Below are 21,182 nucleotides of genomic sequence, written 5' to 3' on the forward strand. Positions count from 1 at the left end.
GTGCCCATCACTGGTTACTGTTCTCTTGTGGAAAAGAGTCGCATGTTATTTTATGTGACAGTTTAAATTATTACCACCAGAGGGCGGCAGTCCCACACCCGTATATTATGATACCAGCTAATCATGCTGAATGCTTTGATGTCAATAAATTGAATGTTATGTGAAGTTGTATTTCTAATTTTTGTTTACTTTTTTTCTGTTTTATTTGTTCCTTCTCTTTTTTGTCTTTATTGGCCACAATAATAAAATATAAAAGCATTTATGATTTTATGTTTTAAATATTGTTTTCATATTGCTGTCAAATTCAGGTTATTGTTTGTTTAAAGGAATATTCCGGGTCCAATACAAGTCAAGCTCAATCGACAGAATTTTTGGCATAATATTGATTACCACAAAATGTAATATTGACGTGTAACATTTTCTTCCTGAGACGGCTGAGGAAGTTTGGAATGAACCACCACATCCTCACACAGTTCTACACCAGCACTGTAGAGAGCATCCTGACTGGCTGCATCACTGCCTGGTACGGCAATAGCACCGCCCACAACCACAAAGCCCTGCAAAGTGTGGTGCGAACTGCCAGACACATCATCGGAGGTGAGCTTCCCTCCCTCCAGGACATATATACCAGGCGGTGTGTGAAAAAAGCTCGGAGGATCATCGGAGACTCGAGCCACCCGAGCCATTGGCTGCTCTCACTGCTACCATCAGGCAGGCGGTATCACAGCATCAGGACCCACACCAGCCGACTCCATGACAGCTTCTTCCCCCAAGCAATCAGACTTTTGAACTCTTGATCTCTCACGATCAATATACATCAGCACTGCAGTTTATTAATCTTATTATCTCACACTGGACTGTCATAAATTATATTCTCTCTTAACAACACACTGGCAACTGACTATCAACCAACAGCCTGAATGTCAATACAGTACAATACAACCTACTGTACATTTTATATATACTATATATACTTTTTTTTTATTGTATAATGTGTATTCTATATTGTGTGTATGTGTATTCTACATTGTGTGTATTGTATACTGTACAATATTCTATATTGTGTTTTGTATACTGTATATTGAATATTATTATTTGTATATTGTGTTGTGTGTAATTATGTGTATATTAGATATGTGAATTGTGATGTGTAAATCTGTTTATTGTAATTGGTATATGTCTCATCTATGCCTCATCACTGTCACGACTGCTATGTTGCTCTGAACTGCACCCTAGACTTTCACCCACTATTGCACTTGTGTATATAGTTGTGTGATAATAAAAGTGAAGTGAAGTGAAGTAAAAAAAAAAAAAAAGAATCTGGGTACAGTGAGGCACTTACAATGGAGTAAATAGGGGCCAATTTCTGAACATTAAAATACTAACTTTTTCATAAGTACAACTGCAAAACATAAACAATGTGTGTGTTAACCTGATTTTAGTGTGATAAAATCACTTACTAACCTTTATGTAATGTCAACAAACCCTAAAACCCTAAAAATGACTGTAAAAATGGTTTAAACAACTTTACAGCTCAAATAATACGAGTTTAACAGAATAAATATAAACTTCAAATTTTTGCCTTTAAACCCTCCAAAAATTTGCCACATTCACTCCCTTTGTAAGTGCCTCACTGTACCCTTGGTTTTTGCTTTTTTTTTTTTTTTTTTAGAAATGGAGGGACAAGTCAAACTGAATTGTTTGCTTAAAGGGTTAATTCAACAAAAAATGTAAATTCTCTCATCATTTACTCACCCTCATGCCATCCCAGATGTGTATAACTTTCTTTCATCTGCTGAACACAAACAAAGATTTTTAGAAGAATATTTCAGCTCTGTTGGTCCATACAATGCAAATTAATGGGTGCCAAAATTTTGAAGCTCCAAAATCCACATAAGGGCAACATAAAAGTACTCGAGACGACTCTGGTGGTTAAATCCATATCTTCTGAAGCAATATGATAGGTGTGGGTGAGAAACAGAAAATATGGCGGCGCAGTGGCTTCACTGATATGATATCATGAGCAATCCAATATATATATATATATATATATCAGTCCAAAATATTTAAAGGTGGACTCAGTTAGGGGACCCTCTCCATGTACAATAAAAGCGCTTTTATAAGGTTACTGATATGACTGGAGTCTACATCTCATGTGAGTGGTAATGATTTTATAAATATAAGTTATATTATTATAACAATTCATTTCTTTAGTAGTGAAACTTTTTTAATATGGGAAAAATGACCTTTAAAGGATGCCTCTACATTTTACAAATTCACTCAAATTTGACCTAAAGACGTGTTTTTCAATTAAATCTGTAAAAACAAAAAAATCAACAACAAAAAAACACCTCTGTTTCAAGACAAGACCCTACTTGTAGATCACACATTTCATCTTTTTGTATCCCCCGCTGACATAAAGCCCTCAGAAACAAGATATGGCAACCTGTGCAGAGAGACATGCGATTTTAGTGGATTTCCTGTTTCCGGAACTCCGCACGGACTGACTGGTTGTCGTTGAATGAAATAAACAAAGACCCACAAATCAGACTCCTCCACTCCTTACCTGCAAACATGGACACTGGTGCGTATGTGTAAATATTGTCTTTTGCCGCTCATCGGTGAGGGCTGAGGGCTCAGATTGACATGGAACCAGTAGCATGAGTGGCTAACTAGCCCGAGCTGTTTACTAGTGTTTAAAGTGACTAAGCTAAGGTGTGAATTCGACTTTGAACTCTTGATCTCTTATAATAATTAAAAGTACTGGACGGACACTTTTAATAAGCCATACTTAGTGACTTAGCCATACGCCGGTTCTAAATCAGTGAACTCCAGAGTCAAACTGACGGCATAGTGACTGTCACTTACTTCATTTGTGTTTAAAACGATGTTTCAGCTAAACAAGCATGACAGTTTGACAGCCTTCTGTTTAAGACTTTAGAAATGTAGCTTTTTTTTCCATGAAACTTTGAGCCAGAAATACAGAGCACTACATTTACAATGATTAACTGTTGTTCATTTGTTTGTGCTGGTTATATGTCTCACTTTCTGTTCAATTTAAATTGCTCATCATGACAAAGAAAGGAATCTGTGGATACAACCACTTTCATAAGTGGTTATGTATTGTCACCGTCAGTCTGCCTCTTGCTATGGCACCGCTGTGGAACAGTTTGATTCATGCTTAAGAAAAACGGATACATACATTTTTAAGAGAAAATGTCACACGAGCAAGAGTTCTGTTGTGGCCAAATCACAGCCGTGCTGTTATTCAGACCAACAGCACGTGTGTGATATTGCTTTTGTACAACAATATTGAATAACTTGTGTTTCTTCTCCACTAGCAAAAATATTTCCAAAAGAAGCCTAAGCACAACTTGCTTTCTGCTATCCTCTCATACTCTGGTTTCCAACTAGTGTTTCATTTGTAAATGAATCTGTGTTTTGAACAAATCTTTTTGGTGAACAAATCATTCTCGTATCTCGTATCGCTTTTTCTGTGAACAACTCTGTGTTGTTCATTGAATCAGTTAAAGCTGAAGTGTGTAACTTTTTCTTTGTTAAAATATTTTCTATTATCACCGCTTGATATTGCAGACAACTGCAAGTAAGCAATTTGTAGGTTAATTTTCTTGAAATCTGTTAACACTGTATCTCTGTGGCTCTATAAAAATTCCCATATGTTTTGAGTGACCTGTCCATACAGACACAATAACATTGACTCAGCCAATGGAGTGAATTGAGGGCTGGACTGTCTGTTTGTGTGATCAACAGAAGATGGGGGCACATTCAGAAAGTTGTATGAAAACAAGCGTTTATCTTTGAAATTCTCCATCAGTGGCACAAGAGAATTTACACACTTTAAGTCAGTGATTTAGTGATTTGCTCTTAAAGGAATATTTCAGCCAAAAATTACAATTCTCTCATCATTTACTCCCCCTTATGTCTTTCTTCTGTGGAACACAAATGAAGATTTTTAGAAGAATATCTCAGCTCTGTTAAAACAGGGTCCAAAACTTTCAGTTTCAAAAAGCACATAAATGCAGCATAAAAGTAATCCATAAGGCTCCAGTGGTTAAATCCATTGTCATCAGGAGGGATATGATAGGTGTGGGTGAGAAATAGATTATACAATATTTACAGTATTTAGACAATTTTTAAGTCCTTTTTTACTATAAATTCTCCTCCCTGCCCAGTAGGTGGTGATATTTGGCGAATCGCCCAAAACAAAAGAAGAACTGCTCTTAGAAGAGAACAGCGCTTAGAAGGGTTGTTTGAAAGTGGAGATTTATAGTAAAAGAGAACTTAAATATTGCTTATATAACATATCGCTTCTGAAGATATAGATGTGACCACTTTAGTCATATGGATTGCTTTTATGCTGCCTTTATGTGCTTTTTTGAGCTTCAAAGTTTTGGACCCTGTTGACTTGTGTTGTATGGACCTACAGAGCTGAAATATTCTTCTAAAAATTTTCATTTGAGTTCTGCAGAAGAAAGAAAGTCATACATATCTGGGATGTCACGAGTGTGAGTAAATGATAGAGAACTTTCATTTGAGTAAACTGTTCCTTTAATGTAAACACTTGTTTACCGCCACCTGCTGGTGTAAAGATGTAGTCTGCAGAAAGATTCAGTGAGTGAAATAAAAATTAAGTAATCACCACTATTTGGAAAGCCGCAAAAACAGATAAGCAGAGGGATGCAAATAGTGAAGCGTGCCAGTGACGTTATACTAAATATCACCTATGGAACGCTGCTTGACCAATCAAATTCGACTACCGAAACTAACTGTTGTTTTTCTTATATCACTAAGATGCAAAGAAACATAATTTATTTTTCAATGGGACAAATTTAATGAAATACTCTTTCTTGTTATGCAGTCATGCAAGCAGACCTAATACATCTTCAGCATGGTCATGAATTTTGAAACAATGTACCATTAACAGTTGAAGTACACAAATAACACAGAGGTGCAGACCTATGAAATTGGAAGTTAAGTCCTCTTGTTTTGTGTTTGTGTCCTTTTTTTGTTGTCCAGGCCTGAGTCAGGAGAAAGCATCTGCTTTTGTGAAGCGCTTTCGCTCCGAACCTCGTTATCTGCTGGCCCAGAACGTCTCGACCTGCATTGATCCATTAGAGGTGTGCTTGCACCGGCAGACAGTTCAGGACACAATGCACATCTTCCAACACAGCATCCCCACAGAGGGCAAGCCTGTCACCAACCAGAAAAACTCAGGTACCTACATCCCGGAAAAAACTATACACTCAAACACGGTATTTATACACGGTATGTTTTTTTTTTTACAATGGCACCGATAACCAGTCTTCGCTAAAGAGTTTGCTTAAAATGCTAAAGAGTTTGCTAAAAAGTTCCTTTAAACACTTTGTGCACATTTTAACCCCATCACAAGATACCATAATGTAGCTGAAACACGTGCAATTACAGTTTGAACTGCAATGTGTTTTTTTTAGGGAGATGTTGGATCTTCTCATGCCTCAATGTCATGCGTCTTCCATTAATGAAGAAGTTTAACATTGAAGAATTTGAATTCAGTCAGTCTTACCTTTTTTTCTGGGATAAGGTATGTCAGCGTTATTACTTTACTGTTTGCATTGTGTGAGAATGTTTTTGGCCCACTGGTGTGTCAGTGACCCCTCTTTCGCATATACCTTAGTACGCACCCCTTGATTCTCTCGTTCCCTCTCTGTTTCTCTGTCTCTCTTTGTTTTTCTCTCCATCTTTCTGTTCAGGTGGAGAGGTGCTATTACTTTCTGCACGCTTGTGTGGAGACTGCTCAGCGAAAGGAATCTGTAGATGGCAGATTGGTCCAGTTTCTTCTGTCAAATCCTACAAATGATGGTGGACAGTGGGATATGCTGGTTAACCTTATTGGTCAGTTTAGCCCCTTTACATTGAACTCTTCTCACATTTGTTTGGGGGTGGTATTTGTGTCAGTCAAAATACATTAAGTTTAGCAATCTGAAGGATAGTACAATTATACACAATACATAAGTTGTCTTGCGAGTTGTTTGGCATAAAAATGACTCTACTAAACTGTAACATTTAATGGTGCTATAAGCGATCTTAGTGTTCTGAAGCTTTCTTGTGACTGAGCTGTTGAATTAGCCACACCCCTTCATTCCAAAACCCCGCCCTCCAAAGATAACTTTGAGACCAAAACAGAGCAAAAGAGCACCATTGTTTGTAACTGTGGTTGTCAAATTCAACAGTGGCACAATAGCACCCTCAACTGATAAACATTGTGAATCATAGCCTCAATGATCCGCTTCAAATACAACACTATGAGAACGAGCAAAATGATTGACAGGTGAAAAGCGTCACTGTCCGTGGACACACTTTTGTTTGCTGTTTACAAAGTCTACAGCTGTCACAGAGACCGGTGAGAGATCTCAGGACACTTATTTCATTAATATGGGAGTAGGACATTTTTTGGCATACTTCTCCATGAAAAAATCGCTTACAGCACCTTTAAGACCCAATGAAATTAAAGCTTTCAGTGCATGCTGTTAGCTGTCTGTTAGCTTTCAGTGTATGCTAGTGTACTCCTTAAAATGAACCTTTAGCAGATTGTGACAGACCTCTGTCTTTCTTGGGAAAGAGGAAGCGGGAGCAGGGTGAACAATCCAACGTGAGTCGCTTTTCAGTGAAACATCAAACATTGCTTTTCAGCATAACATAAAATAAATACACACACTGCTTTTCAGCACAATAAATAAACACACAGATTTGCTTTTCAGCAGTACAAATGACATCGACTGACACACACACCTCCGTGCGTCTCTCTCTCTCTATTTCTGGCTCCTCTTTATCTCTCTCCCGGCTGATTGAGATAATTCCCCCCCAGGTGTCCATCCTTACCGCTCGGCCACACCCTGCTCGCCACACAGATATATGCATTTAAAATGTACAAAAAATACAGACAAAAAATATTGACTACTTGGGGGGCCGTTCAATTGCATTATTCAATTGAACTCTCCTTATCATGCACTATAGATTTATGTCCAATTAAATGCTGTCTAGAATGAGAATGTCCCTCCCCCTAATACAACCTGCAAGTGAAGAGGAAGTAGCAAATCACAGTGCTGGGTAGATTACTTCTGAATTGTAATCTACTGATAACAAATGACATGACATCTCTTAATGATTAAACCTATTCTCTTAGATTAAAATTAAGTTAATCGAATCTGATTGCTTTTGGGATACTTTTGGATTACTTCTGACCTAATTCTTGTTTAATTGACCCCATTTCCACCTGGTATTAAGATGCGTTTTTTTGGTGATCGGATCACATGTGGTCAGCGCTAAATACAGGTCTAAACAGGGTCTAAAACGTTTTGTGATTGGATCACAAAACCCACATACGAATGTGGTCAAAAACGCATATGACCGCATCACATTTGGTGTGTAAACACAAATCCGTCCTGGATGCTTCCCGGCAGCAGTGAAGCACCAGAGTTTAAACTTTGCCGGTTACGAGGAGTTTAAAAGGAAATAACCGTCCAGTCGGGGGGAAAAAAGAGGATACGTAAACAAGCGTGAAAACTTCTCAGATCTTCTTCAGTTTGTCTGATATCAACATGCAGGACACTTATAAGAAGCACAAACCTCTGTAGTGCAGGTTAATACAACTAATCCACTAAAATAACAGATTATTCTGCTCAAAATGTTGCTTTTGTCAGCTGCTTCTGGGAGAAATAGCGTGCCATTTTTTTTGCGCTTTGTCTTTTCTGACTTTGTTGCAGTTTATTATCATGCAGTAACATGCTAACATAGTGATTGATTTGTGTTGTCATGAAACGAGCCCCTCCCCTCCAAAACCGATCGCAAGTGGTCACAGTAGACAATTTAATGTGACCAGGTTTAAACGGCGATGTGTCTCACCTGACCACATGTGATCGTATCACCCGAGATGCATCTTAATACCAGGTGTAAATGGGGTCTTTGATGTCACAAGCTGAGTACTGAAACGTATATTGAGTAGGATAAGCTTGTACCATTTTGACATAATGATGCTTAAATGTAAAGTAAAAAACGGGCTTAATGGATCAAAATATAAGGAATGGAAAGGCTTTTTTCTGTATGCATATTTTATATGCTATTTTTCTGTTTCTGAGTGAAATAAAACACTTCAAATGTTCTTACTCCAGCAATTTTGGCATTACAAACGCCATCAATGTGTGGTAATAGATCAGAACAGTTGTATTTGTGAATCAACGTCTCAAAAGTTGTAGCAAAAGCACATTCATGTACATGTTTGAAGCCATGTACTAAACTTTAAAGCACTAATTCAATCAGTTCTGTATTTATGTGTGGATTACCACTTCATCTTCATTGTAATTATGGGTAGTGGCTATTATCAGGTCTGTATGTGCAGTTCCACCTCTGCCCCCCTCCATTCAAAAAAAATTTGAGTATGTATGAATCATATCAGATTTTAGTAATCTGATAACATCATCCAGATTACATGTAATATGTTACTACCCAGAACTGGATGTAACTAAAGCCTTTGGGCTATTTAAAAAAAAGGACATACCCTTTGATATTTCCCATCCAAATTGGAAATACATCAACACAAGTAAGTAAACTGCACTCATCAACTGATTCCATGGGGTCTTTCATTTCGATTTGTACTTGTTTACATTCTAAATGCATAAACTATTTTATGTTTTCCAGAAAAATATGGTGTCGTCCCAAAGAAATCCTTTCCCGAGTCTCACAGCTCCGAGGCTTCCCGAAGAATGAACGATATCCTCAATCACAAGGTGCATTTGAAGCAATGCTCTAATCTGGAAAGCTTAGTCTAGAGTGCCGTACATCTCCTCTAGCTTTCATGTTGACATTTACTGAATGAGGAATTAGCGGCTGCGTGTGACCGTGGTACCTTCATCACATAAGCATTCTCAAGTAACGGAATGAGCAGAGGGGAACTTCACCAAGGTCTCTTCCCTTATCTTGTAAATAAATGAGGAAGATGGCAGTTTCAGACTGCTCGCATGACATTTAATAGAGAACTAAATTTTAATATGTGAAAATGAGCCAGTAAAGGTGGAAAAAAGAGCATTTCTGCCTCAAAAGAATGAAAGGCTGAAGGATTTACACATATCAGTTCAGAGTTTTGGTGTAGATAAAAATTATGCACTTGTTATGTGATACATTTTGCCTGTAGACCTTATTCACAGCTGCACCATCTCTTCATTGGCACGCACGGAATATAACACCTAGATCCCGTCTAGATCCAACTCATGTTGTCTGGAGTTTTTTGTCTACAGAATGTTCTTGGAAATATATTTTTTCAATGTCCAAAAACACATTAAACTGCCGTTCAGCCCATTGAAGAGACTGTTTGTCTGTCCCTCACAGCCTCATTTTCATTCCTGTAAAAAATCAAAGATGACGCTGCTGTGAAGGTCTATTGCCATGATGAATAAATGTTTCTCTTTGGTGATTGGATTAAAAATCCCACAAAGAATATTTCCTCCATTCCCTGCAATTTATTGTAAACCATTCGTAGGTTAATTTTACCAAAAAGTGTAAATGCTGTGGCACTTTTGAGACCTTGGTGATCATGTAAGTGTTTAGGAAATCTATTTAGAACAGATTTTGCAGTTCCGTTTGGTGCCATCAGTACCACTGAAATTGCATGCTTCACCTTTAATGTCATTTGTTATCATGATTTCCATGATTTTGCATACTGTAGCATTATATTTCCTTCCCTGTTATAAAATAACGTTGTGGCTATTTGTTTGTGTTTCAGTTAAGAGAGTACTGTCTAAGGCTGAGAAACATGGTGGCCAGTGAGGCCACTAAAGCGGAGCTGGCTGAAACTATAGACACCATGATTGAGGAGGTGAGTGTGTTTGTTGGGCTTAAATGACCTAACCATCCTTTTAATTTTTTCATACTGAATGTAGCTCCTCTTTTTGGCCATATGGTGGTGCCATATTACTGCCTTTGAGAGCTAACTTGCCTGACAATCAAGGTTATCTTTCACAGACTTCTGCAGCTTCAGTGTGGTTGCAAACTTTTGCAAATTTCCCATAAACAGAGAAATGATAAATTGGTATTAGGATTGTCAGGGTATTTTTTGTAACACTGGGATCTGCAGCTGTTTGTTCATTATCAGCAGTTGTCAGCTTTGAAAAACTGTCCCCGCTGTAATAGCCCTAAAAGAGATGCAGTAAAGCGTAGACACAGTGTATCCAGAATATACAAACAGGCTGGAAGCATGATCTCTGTTTTATAATTTTGTCTATAAAATTGATACCAACTTAAGTTTGATAAACCAGGTCTTCAGCCACATAGATTTAACACACTCCAGCAAATATCATTTGTTTGTATTTAAACACTTGACTGGTAGTGCATCAAAAAGTACATATAATAAATAAAATATGAAAAAGAATATGTGATAAATTTCTCTTTATTAAAAAAAGGGTCACATTTTATTTTAGTATATATGTTACTGTGAATTTACTATATACATAGGTAATTATGTAGTAATACTAATAAACTACACTCACTAAGCTCTTTAATAGGAACACTATGGTCCTAATAAAGTGCCTGACGTGGTCTTCTGCTGTTGTAGCCCATCTGCCTGAAGGTTCAACTCAAGGTGCATTCTGAGATGCTATTCTGCTCACTACAATTGTACAGAGCAGTTATCTGAGTTACCTTAGCCTTTTTGTCAGCTCGAACCAGTCTGGCCATTCTCCATTGACCTGTTTCATCAACAAGGCATTTCTGTCTGCAGAACTGCCGCTCACTGGATGTTTTTTGGTTTTGGCATCATTCTGAGTAAACTCTAGAGACTGTTGTGCGTGAAAATCATAGTAGATCAGCAGTTACATAAATGCTCAAACAAGCCAGTCCGAAATCACTGAGAGAACAATTTTTTTTTCCCCTTTCTGATGGTTGATATAAATAGTAACTGAAGCTCCTGACCCGTATCTGCATGATTTTATGCATTGCACTACTGCCACACTATTGGCTGATTAGATAATCGCATTAATAAGTAGGTGTACAGGTGTTCCTAATAGTGAGTGTGTGTAATTACTGTGTAATTTTTGTAGAGCTGCTTGTACTTTCATATTGTTATTACTGTAATAAGTAATAATAGTAACATGTATTATGTGTAACACAGACACTGTAAAATAAGGGGTTACAGAAAAAGTGTAAAAGAAACCTTGTCACCTACAATATGTCAGTCTGTGGGTGAGAATAAAAATATTCCAATTGTGTAATTACTGAAGTGTTCTAAATATTATTAGTGCCTGATCAAGCACATCAATAATTAAACAGTCATTTAACAGCCTGCAGAGCAATAACAATATCAACCACCTGTGAACCAAAATACAAATACAAAAAGTGCCCCTGGTTTCGTGAATATCTGCATACGCGCATTTGAATGGCTCTTTTATACATTTGCGTTGGTTTGCACGGTGTGTGTGAGAGAGAAAAAGCGAGATTGAAAGAGCAAGCGCCTCCAGGAGTTGATGACAGAATGTTCCACAAACATGATCGTTATCGCCCGATGCTCACTGGCAATATTATTATACCTCCGCCATCTGCTGAGGCAAGAGACGCAGGGTGCACAAGTCTAGGTTAATATCACTCTAAGCTTGTGCTTTGCACTCCTCCAAGGATAAACAGAGCCCAGAGTACCAACTACTTCCCTGTTTATCTTGTTGTGAAACACATTCTCCTGTTGCTCGCTTACGCTCAGTGTTTTTCTGTTTTTTGACGGAATGTTTGTTTGTCCACCTGGTGTTGGTTTGTTTTCTGTAACACTTCAGTGGCAGAGGAGTTATTGAGAAGTGTTTTGAATGTGCGCTCATGCGTGTTTGTGTATTTATTGGAGGCATGGAGGAACACTGAGTTTCAGTTGTATCAAAGTGGCAAACTACAGAGGTTGGCACAGATGGGATCACATGCAGAGCAGTCATAGAGACAACAGGCTTTTAGTATTAGTAGTGTTATTCGTGTAATTAGTCCAGTGTAGAGGAAACAAACAATATGCTTTTAGTTGCTCCAGAAACATTAAGCTGTGGTGCTCATGTGAAGGACTTAGGTTCAAATCCAGCCTGTGTTGGTCCCTATCCCACCCCTCTGCCTATATCCATCAGTTTTATTCGTAACCTCTCATTTCGACTTGTCAGAAAAATGGTATAAATTAAAAACAAACAAAATGCGTAAATGAAACCAACAAACCCTACTTTATTTATGCTGGTGGCTCCAAAATCTCTATTACATATTTTAATATCTTACTATAAGGGCTGGGTATCGATACAGGTTTCCTGATTTTATTTGATTCCAAATTGTAAGCTCTCAATTCTGATTTAGATACATTTTCATTCGACTGTGATTTTAATATGGGATAATTTCAGTAATAATATCTATTTTGCTTGCCTATAAAATAAATTCTCTCTCAGTTAAAGTTGTAAATTATACAGGGAAACTTCTAACTTGGAACATTATGGAAATATCAATTTAAAAAATGAACAACAGGGCCTAAACTATGCAGTTAAGTTGCTATTTATTTAATGGAAATAATAGTTAACACAACCAAAACTGATGTAAACTTTAAAGTGAAAGTAAAAGATTGATGTTGGGATTTTAGAAATCGACATCAGGATCGGTCAAATGAAATTTGCAATTAATCAGAAAATCTTTATTTTTATCCAGCCCTACATACTACAATGAACCCTGTACCTAATTATGTATGTGTGTGTGTTTTTACTTTTTTGGGCAGAAATTTCCCCCATGTACAGTTGAAGCCAGAAGTTTACATACACCTTTGCCAAATACATTTAAACTCAGTTTTTCACAATTCCTGACATTTAATCGTAGAAAACATTCCCTGTCTTAGGTCAGTTATGATCACTACTTTATTTTAAGAATGTGAAATGTCCAAATAATAGTAGAGAGAATTATTTATTTCAGCTTTTATTTCTTTCATCACGTTTCCAGTGGGTCAGAAGTTTACACACAATTTGTTAGTGTTTGGTAGCATTGCCTTTAAATTGTTTAACATGGGTCAAACGTTTTGGGTAGCCTTTCACAAGCTTACAATAAGTTGCTGGAATTTTGGCCCATTCCTCCAGACAGAACTGTCAGGTTTGTAGGCCTCTTTGCTCGCACACGTTTCTTCAGTTCTGCCCACCAAATCAGATTGAGGTCAGGGCTTTGTGATGGCCACTCCAATACCATGACTTTGTTGTCCTTAAGCCATTTTGCCACAACTTTGGAGGTATGCTTGAGGTCATTGTCCATTTGGAAGACCCATTTGTGACCAAGCTTTAACTTCCTGGCTGATATCTTGAGATGTTGCTACAAAATATCCACATAATTTTCCCTTTTCATGATGCCATCTATTTTGTGAAGTGTACCAGTCCCTCCTGCAGCAAAGCACCCCCACAACATGATGCTTCCACCCCCATGCTTCACTGTTGGGATGGTGATCTTCGGCTTCACCCTTTTTCCTTCAAACATAACGATGGTCATTATGGCTAAACAGTTAAAGTTTTTGTTTCATCAGACCAGAGGACATTTCTCCAAAAATAAGTCCCCATGTCCCCATGTGCATTTGCAAACTGTAGTCTGGATTTTTATGGCGGTTTTGGAGCAGTGGCTTCTTCCTTGCTGAGCAGCCTTTCAGGTTATGTCGATATAGGAATTGTTTTACTGTGGATATAGATACTTGTCTACCTGTTTCCTCCAACATCTTCACAAGGTCCTTTGCTGTTGTTCTGGGATTGATTTGCACGTTTCGCACCAAACTACGTTCATCTCTAGGAGACAGAACTCATCTCCTTCCTGAGCAGTACGATGGCTGTGTGGTCCCATGGTGTTTATACTTGCGTATTATTGTTTGTATAGATGAATGTGGTACCTTCTGGCATTTGGAAATTGCTCCCAAGGATGAACCAGACTTGTGGAGGTCCTGGCTGATTTCTTTTGATTTTTCCCATGATGTCAAGCAAAGAGGCACTGAGTTTGAAGGTAGGCCACAGGTACACCTCCAATTCAGTACAGCTCCTATCAGAAGCTAATTGTCTAAAGGCTTGACATCATTTTCTGGAGTTTTCCAAGCTGCTTAAAGGCACAGTTAGCTTAGTGTATGTAAACTTCTGAGCCACTGGAATATTGTGATAAAGTCAATTAAAAGTGAAACAATCTGTCTGTAAACAATTGTTGGAAAAATTACTCTTGTCATGCACAAAGTAGATGTCCTAAACGACTTGCCAAAACTATAGTTTGCTGATATTAAATCTGTGGAGTGGTTAAAAATGAGTTTTAATGACTTCAACCTAAGTGTATGTAAACTTCTGACTTCAGCTGTAGCTAAATATGACAAATCCTCCCTTTGGGACATCTACAAATTAAAAAAGCTTTCTTTTAGGGGGTAGGGTTTGGTTAGGGTTAATCCCCTGCAAAGAATTCCTCCGTTCTGTATCTGTAACATTGGATATATTTCATTAAATTCTTTCTTTTTTTTTATTTTGTTTTGTCCCATCTAGTTGTACTAATATTGCATAAAACATTAATTTAATATAAGTGCTTGACATAAATGGTGTGGGGTTTTTTTGCACGTTAAGAAAGAATGTGCCTTCGTAAGGAAAAGATTGCCCCTGAAAATGAACTCCATGGAGCAAATATTGCCCCTTAATTAGAAAGTTAACTTCTGACACTGTATTTTGCTTAATATAAAAAGGAAAATAGAAGTCTTTTGTAGTTTCTCATTTAGATGGTTGGGTAAACGTGTGTATGTGTGAGAGTGTGCATGCTTGTATGAACAACAGGTACTGCCGATCAAAGGCGCCCTTTGATTAACCAGTCAGTGTGAGACAGCCAGTTGTGTTGGACAGAGCTGATATAGATCCTGTACTGGACAGTTTTACTCTTGCTTTCTGGATGGTATCTGACAGGCCTCTGTGCTGCAGAGCACTCATGAAACAGCTCAAACACAATACCTGACGCATTCACCCTACACAGATGTAGGGTAGATGTAGCTCACCTCTCATCTCGCCCAGCAACTGATTTCAGAACAATTGGGCGCTACACTTCTGTAGGTGGATTTAGTGTGTTGTTGCATTCAAAAATGTTTTGAACTGCAATTCATAAAACAACGCAAGCACGCATTGCAGTCTCAACTTAGGAAATTTGCCTCATTTGGCTGCAGTGGGTGTTGTCACGGATGTCTTTTGTCTAGCCCTGAAATGCCATAGTTACGTTTACATTGCGCTTAATGAGGTCAGCTGTGTTAAACTTTTCCACGGATTGTTTTCACAATATTCTCAGTTTTACCGCTTAATATACAGACCAGTGTATTGCATCTCTTTGATTTCAATAAAGGTAAAAGCTTTATAAAACTCAAGAGCTTGGTAGATTTGAATTTGAGAACTTGTACAATAAATATTTATACATGTATGTCAATACACTTTATGAAATGAAATGTTTGGTTTGACTCGTTCTGTCTAATGTTTGTCTAAAGATGAGATCCATGCAATCCATTTTTTTTGTTTTGTTAATAATGTAAGATTTAGTCTTTTAATATCCTTACTGTTCTTTACAGACAGTTGTTGATCAAAGAGTAAAAAGAAACATCAATTCTATTTGCACATAGCATGGATGCAGTAAAGAAACTACACAAATCTTCTCACGTTATATGCACTCAACCGCAACACTTCGGTGAGGCGGTCATTGTACTGCCGCCATTCTTAAAGAGCTGATACCGTTTTAGATCTTGTTATCAGTGTAAACTTAAAGTAAATATTTGTGAATAATACAAATTATGCAACAACAAACATGTAACAACATTTTTTTCTTTTAAAAATATTCACATTTTAAGTTGAACCTTTTTAAAGAGCTGAAATATTAATTATGAAATAAAATATACACTTTCACATACTATAGCACGTGAAGTCATGTGTATATATATCTTGGGATCAATGTCTTTTTCATGCATTGATAATCAGAATATTTTCCCTATGATTATCAATCTATATCGGCATTTTTTTATTTTTTTTCAGATATAAATAGGGCTATTTAATTGGAAAGCACACAAATTAATTCTTCTAACCCTTCTAATTTAAATGTCAGCTAATGTTAATATATCGATGCCTGTAATATGTATTGAGAAAATAACATGCTGATCAATATCGATATTTTATGACATTTCTTATATATGGCCCGAGACAGCTGGGATAGGCTCCAGCACTACCCGTGACCCTATTTAGGACTCTAGCGGCTCTAGAAGATGGATGGAAGGATGAACCCATATACAGTATATATATATATATATATATATATATATATACAGTACTGTGCAAAAATTTTAGGCAGTTTTTTTTTAAGGTTGTTGGCAGATAGGTTGTTCCAAGCATCTTGGAGAACTTGCCACAGTTGTATGTATTTAGGCTGTCTCTATTGCTTCTGTCTCTTCATGTAATCCCAGACTGGCTCAATGATGTTGAGATCCTGAGATTGTGAGGGACATACCATCTATTGCAGGACTCCTTGTTTTATATATATATATATATATATATTCTCAGGGCCAGCAAAGCCTTCTCTGCTGGCCTAACATGCCAAATAAATAAATATTTTTCATCCTTTCATTCTCAATCACCTTTTTACCTATATATTTTTATTCACTTTCCTCTCTTAATTAATCTACAAACAAACAGAGAAAAATGAAACGTTTATCCAGTCAGAATTTATTCCTTGATGCTTATAAGCAAAGTGTGACAACTGTTTCTCAAATCGCATGCCCGACGCAGCGCGTGAGTCTGAGCTCCACCCCTTCAGTCCTTCAGAATTTCTTCAGAATCCCTCAACAGTGCAAATGAATGAGCAACTAAAGTCAGATTGTCAGATTCATCAGCCAATCAAATTCATTTATTTGTTCTTGGTGGGTGTGATCTTTAGGATATGTCCCGGTCGAGGCCTTCTAGCTTGCCTTGAGTGACGCAATCATGCTTTAAGTGATGTACGTAATTTGAAAGCGAAGAGCGCGAGATCTTACTGACAAGTCGGCTGTCATCATTGCTGGTATTGTCGTTGAGAAAGAGATCCTAATGGATTTAAAAACCTGAGATGTTCTGCATGATCGTGCAATTGATTAATTAAACATGCAGGGGCATGATGTCACACAAACATGTCGACACTCAGGGAGATATACAAAGTAAGTGATAAACATTAAAGCTTGTTTAACAAATGCCTGCAGAAACAGGTGTATAAAATATTATAATCTCTTTTGATAATCGTACACCTGAAGCACAAATGCTAACGATGCAGCATTGTTTATCAGTTGGGTTGCTAGGAGACATCTCTAATAGAGTCAAACCCCTGTTAAGCTAATGGGAGCATTGCAGTTTTGTTTCCTTAAATGTCATCTTCCGAATATCAGGGAATGGAATGCATTTATGGTCGGAGATATCAAGTAGGAATATCTCACATCCAACTTGAATGGAACGCAGCATAACCGTGTACCCTGATGAAATGAAATTTATTGCAAGCAACATTTAAATCGCAAATATTATTAGATAGATTTTTCCAGGTATTATAGACCTCCTTGGTAGATTCATATGAAAAATTATGATTTTTGAATGTCTGTTCAGGAGACGTTCACAAAAAAGTTATGCTGCAGTTAAAATTAAGCTTGCTTGAGCATTGTGTCATTTCAAGTTTTGGCTTTCGTGTGTGGACGTGTTTTTAAAATGTCAATTGGTATTACTAGTTAGCTGCGACATAATGTATGATGCTCAAAGGCATAGGGTGTCTTATTCATTGTGAAACTGGGTTTTCTTAATGGCATGAATCACAATGAAGGCCTGGACTTAAAATGCACGGCCCGTGTGTGTGTGTGTGTGTGTGTGTGTGTATGTGTGTATGTGTGTGTGTATATATATATATATATATATATATTCCTTATTTTTGCATTTAATGGACATCTTCCATTCTCGGCTTCATAAGCATGTACATGTATTTGTTTGCACGTGCTGGAAGACGTAATGTTTATGATTAGTAGAGGTGACAGCACTGCGTTTTGGCCTAGCTCTGTGGCAAGTCAGTGTGTTGTTGTGTGTAATGCAATGGGACCAAGCCAGCACTGCAAAGACAGAGTCATATACTGAAACTGCCTTGTTGATTTGTTAGTGTCTATATATATATATATATATACCCCATGTGTTTCATATTTACAGGAAAAGGTCAAGTTAATCAATCAAGAACATTTGTCTACACTGCCCTTCAAGCTCTGATCATGCTATAAATTATATTTTGGCTTGCATTTGTGTCATATCGTCAACATAACAAAGAGTATTCAAATGGTCCAGAGGATTATTGACATTTTGTGTTGAACCATGTTATTCTCTTTACTTCCTTGCAGAGCTATGGTTGGAAAACAGATGCAAACAAGCAAACAAAAATGTTAGGATCAGCGCCTCTCTGTAATTATGTTTGTCAGTCATATAGAAAGACCAATGTTTATGGTAAAGAGTGTGTAAACAGCTACATGTACCTTCTAACAGTGTCTTGGAATGGTGCCATGTTGTGGCTTCGTATGCCCTGCCAGTTGTATGGGTGATTGCCTGCACATGGATGAATTTGACATGAAACAGCCTGCCAGTGTCTTCTTGTTTTGAATTACCTCATCAACAAACCAATAGCAACAATTACTGCATGTATGCACCACAATAACATCTGGAGCACCCTGTGTCCACGTGAGGGCATATTATTCACCCAGTAATAGGTGCTTGTGATCCCAGGTAAAGCAGTATCTCAACCCTCTGGAATGAGAGGTGATGTGTGGCATTGGTTAGATCTGTGCCTGGGTGACCTGGACATCCCTCATGGCATATACAGTTTTTTGAATCCACCATATAGTGTTGTATGTAGGATGTCAGAGTATTAGTTTTGAAAATTTAATTTACTGTATAGTTACAGCAGGAATAGTTATTGGATTGCATTTATGCCTCTAAAATGTCTTTGAAAAGTTCCTAAAAAAGTCTGTATAAACACAAATTTGTCTCTTATTTGATATATCTGCCCTGATTAAATCTGAAATGATCAAATTATTTGCCAACAGACTGCTGAGGGTAGTAAATGCAATAAAAATTGAATTTCTTATTTCCAAATATTAAGAATCGTTAATGGAACTATTAAGGATTTGGATTTGTTCAGAGGAATCATAACCAGAATTGTTACATTTCTTATACCCATCCCTACAAATGCTTGTGCCAATCTGCTCAGGAGGTCCGAGGTAGTAAATCTTCATGCACCATTTTTTTTTAGATCCAGTACTCACTGTCCACATTTTGCATTCGGTTATACTGATAGTTTCAATGGTACAATAAGCCATCAGCTCTGGCCTACACAGACACATAAACAACATGATCAATTTCAGGATATTCAAACAGATCAAAGGTACACCCTAATCTTGTTAATCAAGGTATGTACAAACATACCCTTACTCACAGATCCTGCATGATCCAGAGTCAAGGCATGAAAGGACAGTCAGAGGAGATGAGATTTAAGAGATGTTATGTTTTTTCTAAAGCGAAAGAATTACATTGTGCCGTGGCGTGCTCATCTTCCGGGCCTGTGCGCCAGCCGCTCCACCCTGGTTGAGCCTCTTAGATTTTTCCTGCTGCCCTGTGGCCACCCAACCACAGACAGGTGTTTCAATATTGACTCGCTGGTTCTGTGCTGACGTCAGTGAGCCTCAGCCATTGTTTCAACGAGCGGCACTTTTCAACAGGCAAAAAAAAGGGTGTTCGTATTGTTTGGACGGTTCTGCACATTTATCTAACCTGCCAAGGAAGAGAGAAAATGTGAAAGCGTGCAATGTAGAGGCTGTTTGGGCAATTGGAGCATCTGGGTCCAATGCTGGGTCAACAGGGAGGAAAAAGGGCTGGGCACCGCTGGTATTTACTCATCCTCTGGGAAGACTGGACAGAGAAAATAAACTGAAATGCGAAATGGTCTTACCGGGATAGAGCTGGGAAAGAGAGAGAGATGAGGAAAGAGGGTTTGCCTTTTGAGAAAAGAAAAAGGATCATGGTAATTTTATACTGTCAACCTCAAAAGAAGACGAAAAGCATCCTAAAAGTAATCGCATACACTCTCAACAACCTCAAATCTCATTTGCCCTTGTCATTTAAATGTGGTGCCTCAACATACATTGCTCAAGATCTGACGTCAGTGCTCTTAAACATCATTGGTACTTGCGCATCTTTTGACTAGGGTTACAAAGGGACGAAAAATTTCGGTAAATTTCCGGAAACTTTCCAGAAACTTTCCATGGGAAGTTAAGCTGGGGAATTTGGAAATATTGGAAAAAAGTATATAAGGAGCCTCCAAAAAAAAAAAAAAGCGTAGTACTTCAACAGCAAGGATGGGTTGAGGCTCACCAATTTGCCAACAGATGTGTCAGCAAATAATCCAGCGTTTTGAGAACAATGTTCCCAAAAAACAAATCGGAAGGATTTGGGGCATTTGACCCTCTGCATTGCACAATATAGTTCAAAGAATTAAGGAATCTGGTCAAATCTCTGTGCGTAAAGGGCAAGGCTGAAAACCACTTCTGAATGTGCATGATCTCCGATCCGTCAGACATCACTGTCTTAAAAACAGTCATATGTCTGTAATGGATATCATGAACCCTTTGTCAGTCAACACCATATTCACCGCTGCATCCACAGAGTTGAAGCTTTATTATGCAAAGCAGAAGTCATACATCAACACTGTCCAGAAGTGCCACCAACTTCACTGGGCTCTGTCTTATCTGAGATGGAAAATAGAACAGTGGAATCGTGTTTTTTGGCCTCATGAGTTCAAATTTCAAATAGTTTTTTGGAAAAAACAGCTGTTGTGTTCTCTGGGCGAAAGACGAAAAGGACCATACAAGCTGTTATACAAAAGTCAGTGTCTTTCATGGTATGGGGGTGTGTCAGTGCTCATGGCATGGGTAACTTGCACATCTGTGAGGGCACCACTAATGCAGAAAGATATGGACAAATTTTGAAGCAACATATGCTGCCATCCAGTCTTTTCCCGTGACATCCCTGCATTTTCCAGCAGGACAACGCCAAACCACATACTGCCCGGATTACAAATGCATGGCTGCGTAAGCAGTGGGTGCGGGTGCTAGATCGGCCTGCCTGCAG

General features: G+C 38.0%; 1 protein-coding gene across 1 annotated transcript in view; it reads left to right on the forward strand.

Moving 5' to 3' along the window:
- The first annotated feature begins 2,422 nt into the window (after positions 1-2,422).
- LOC127429479 (bleomycin hydrolase-like) overlaps positions 2,423-21,182 on the forward strand; it is a 28,350-nt gene continuing 9,590 nt past the window's right edge. Inside the window, exons 1-6 of the mRNA XM_051678489.1 lie at positions 2,423-2,584; positions 5,038-5,235; positions 5,472-5,581; positions 5,751-5,892; positions 8,695-8,783; positions 9,776-9,868. Of these exons, the coding sequence (XP_051534449.1) occupies positions 2,575-2,584; positions 5,038-5,235; positions 5,472-5,581; positions 5,751-5,892; positions 8,695-8,783; positions 9,776-9,868 (642 nt within the window). The 5' untranslated portion in view covers positions 2,423-2,574. The remainder of the gene's footprint in view (positions 2,585-5,037; positions 5,236-5,471; positions 5,582-5,750; positions 5,893-8,694; positions 8,784-9,775; positions 9,869-21,182) is intronic.

This window comes from Myxocyprinus asiaticus, chromosome 39 (assembly GCF_019703515.2).
Source record: "Myxocyprinus asiaticus isolate MX2 ecotype Aquarium Trade chromosome 39, UBuf_Myxa_2, whole genome shotgun sequence".
Taxonomy (NCBI): domain Eukaryota; kingdom Metazoa; phylum Chordata; class Actinopteri; order Cypriniformes; family Catostomidae; genus Myxocyprinus; species Myxocyprinus asiaticus.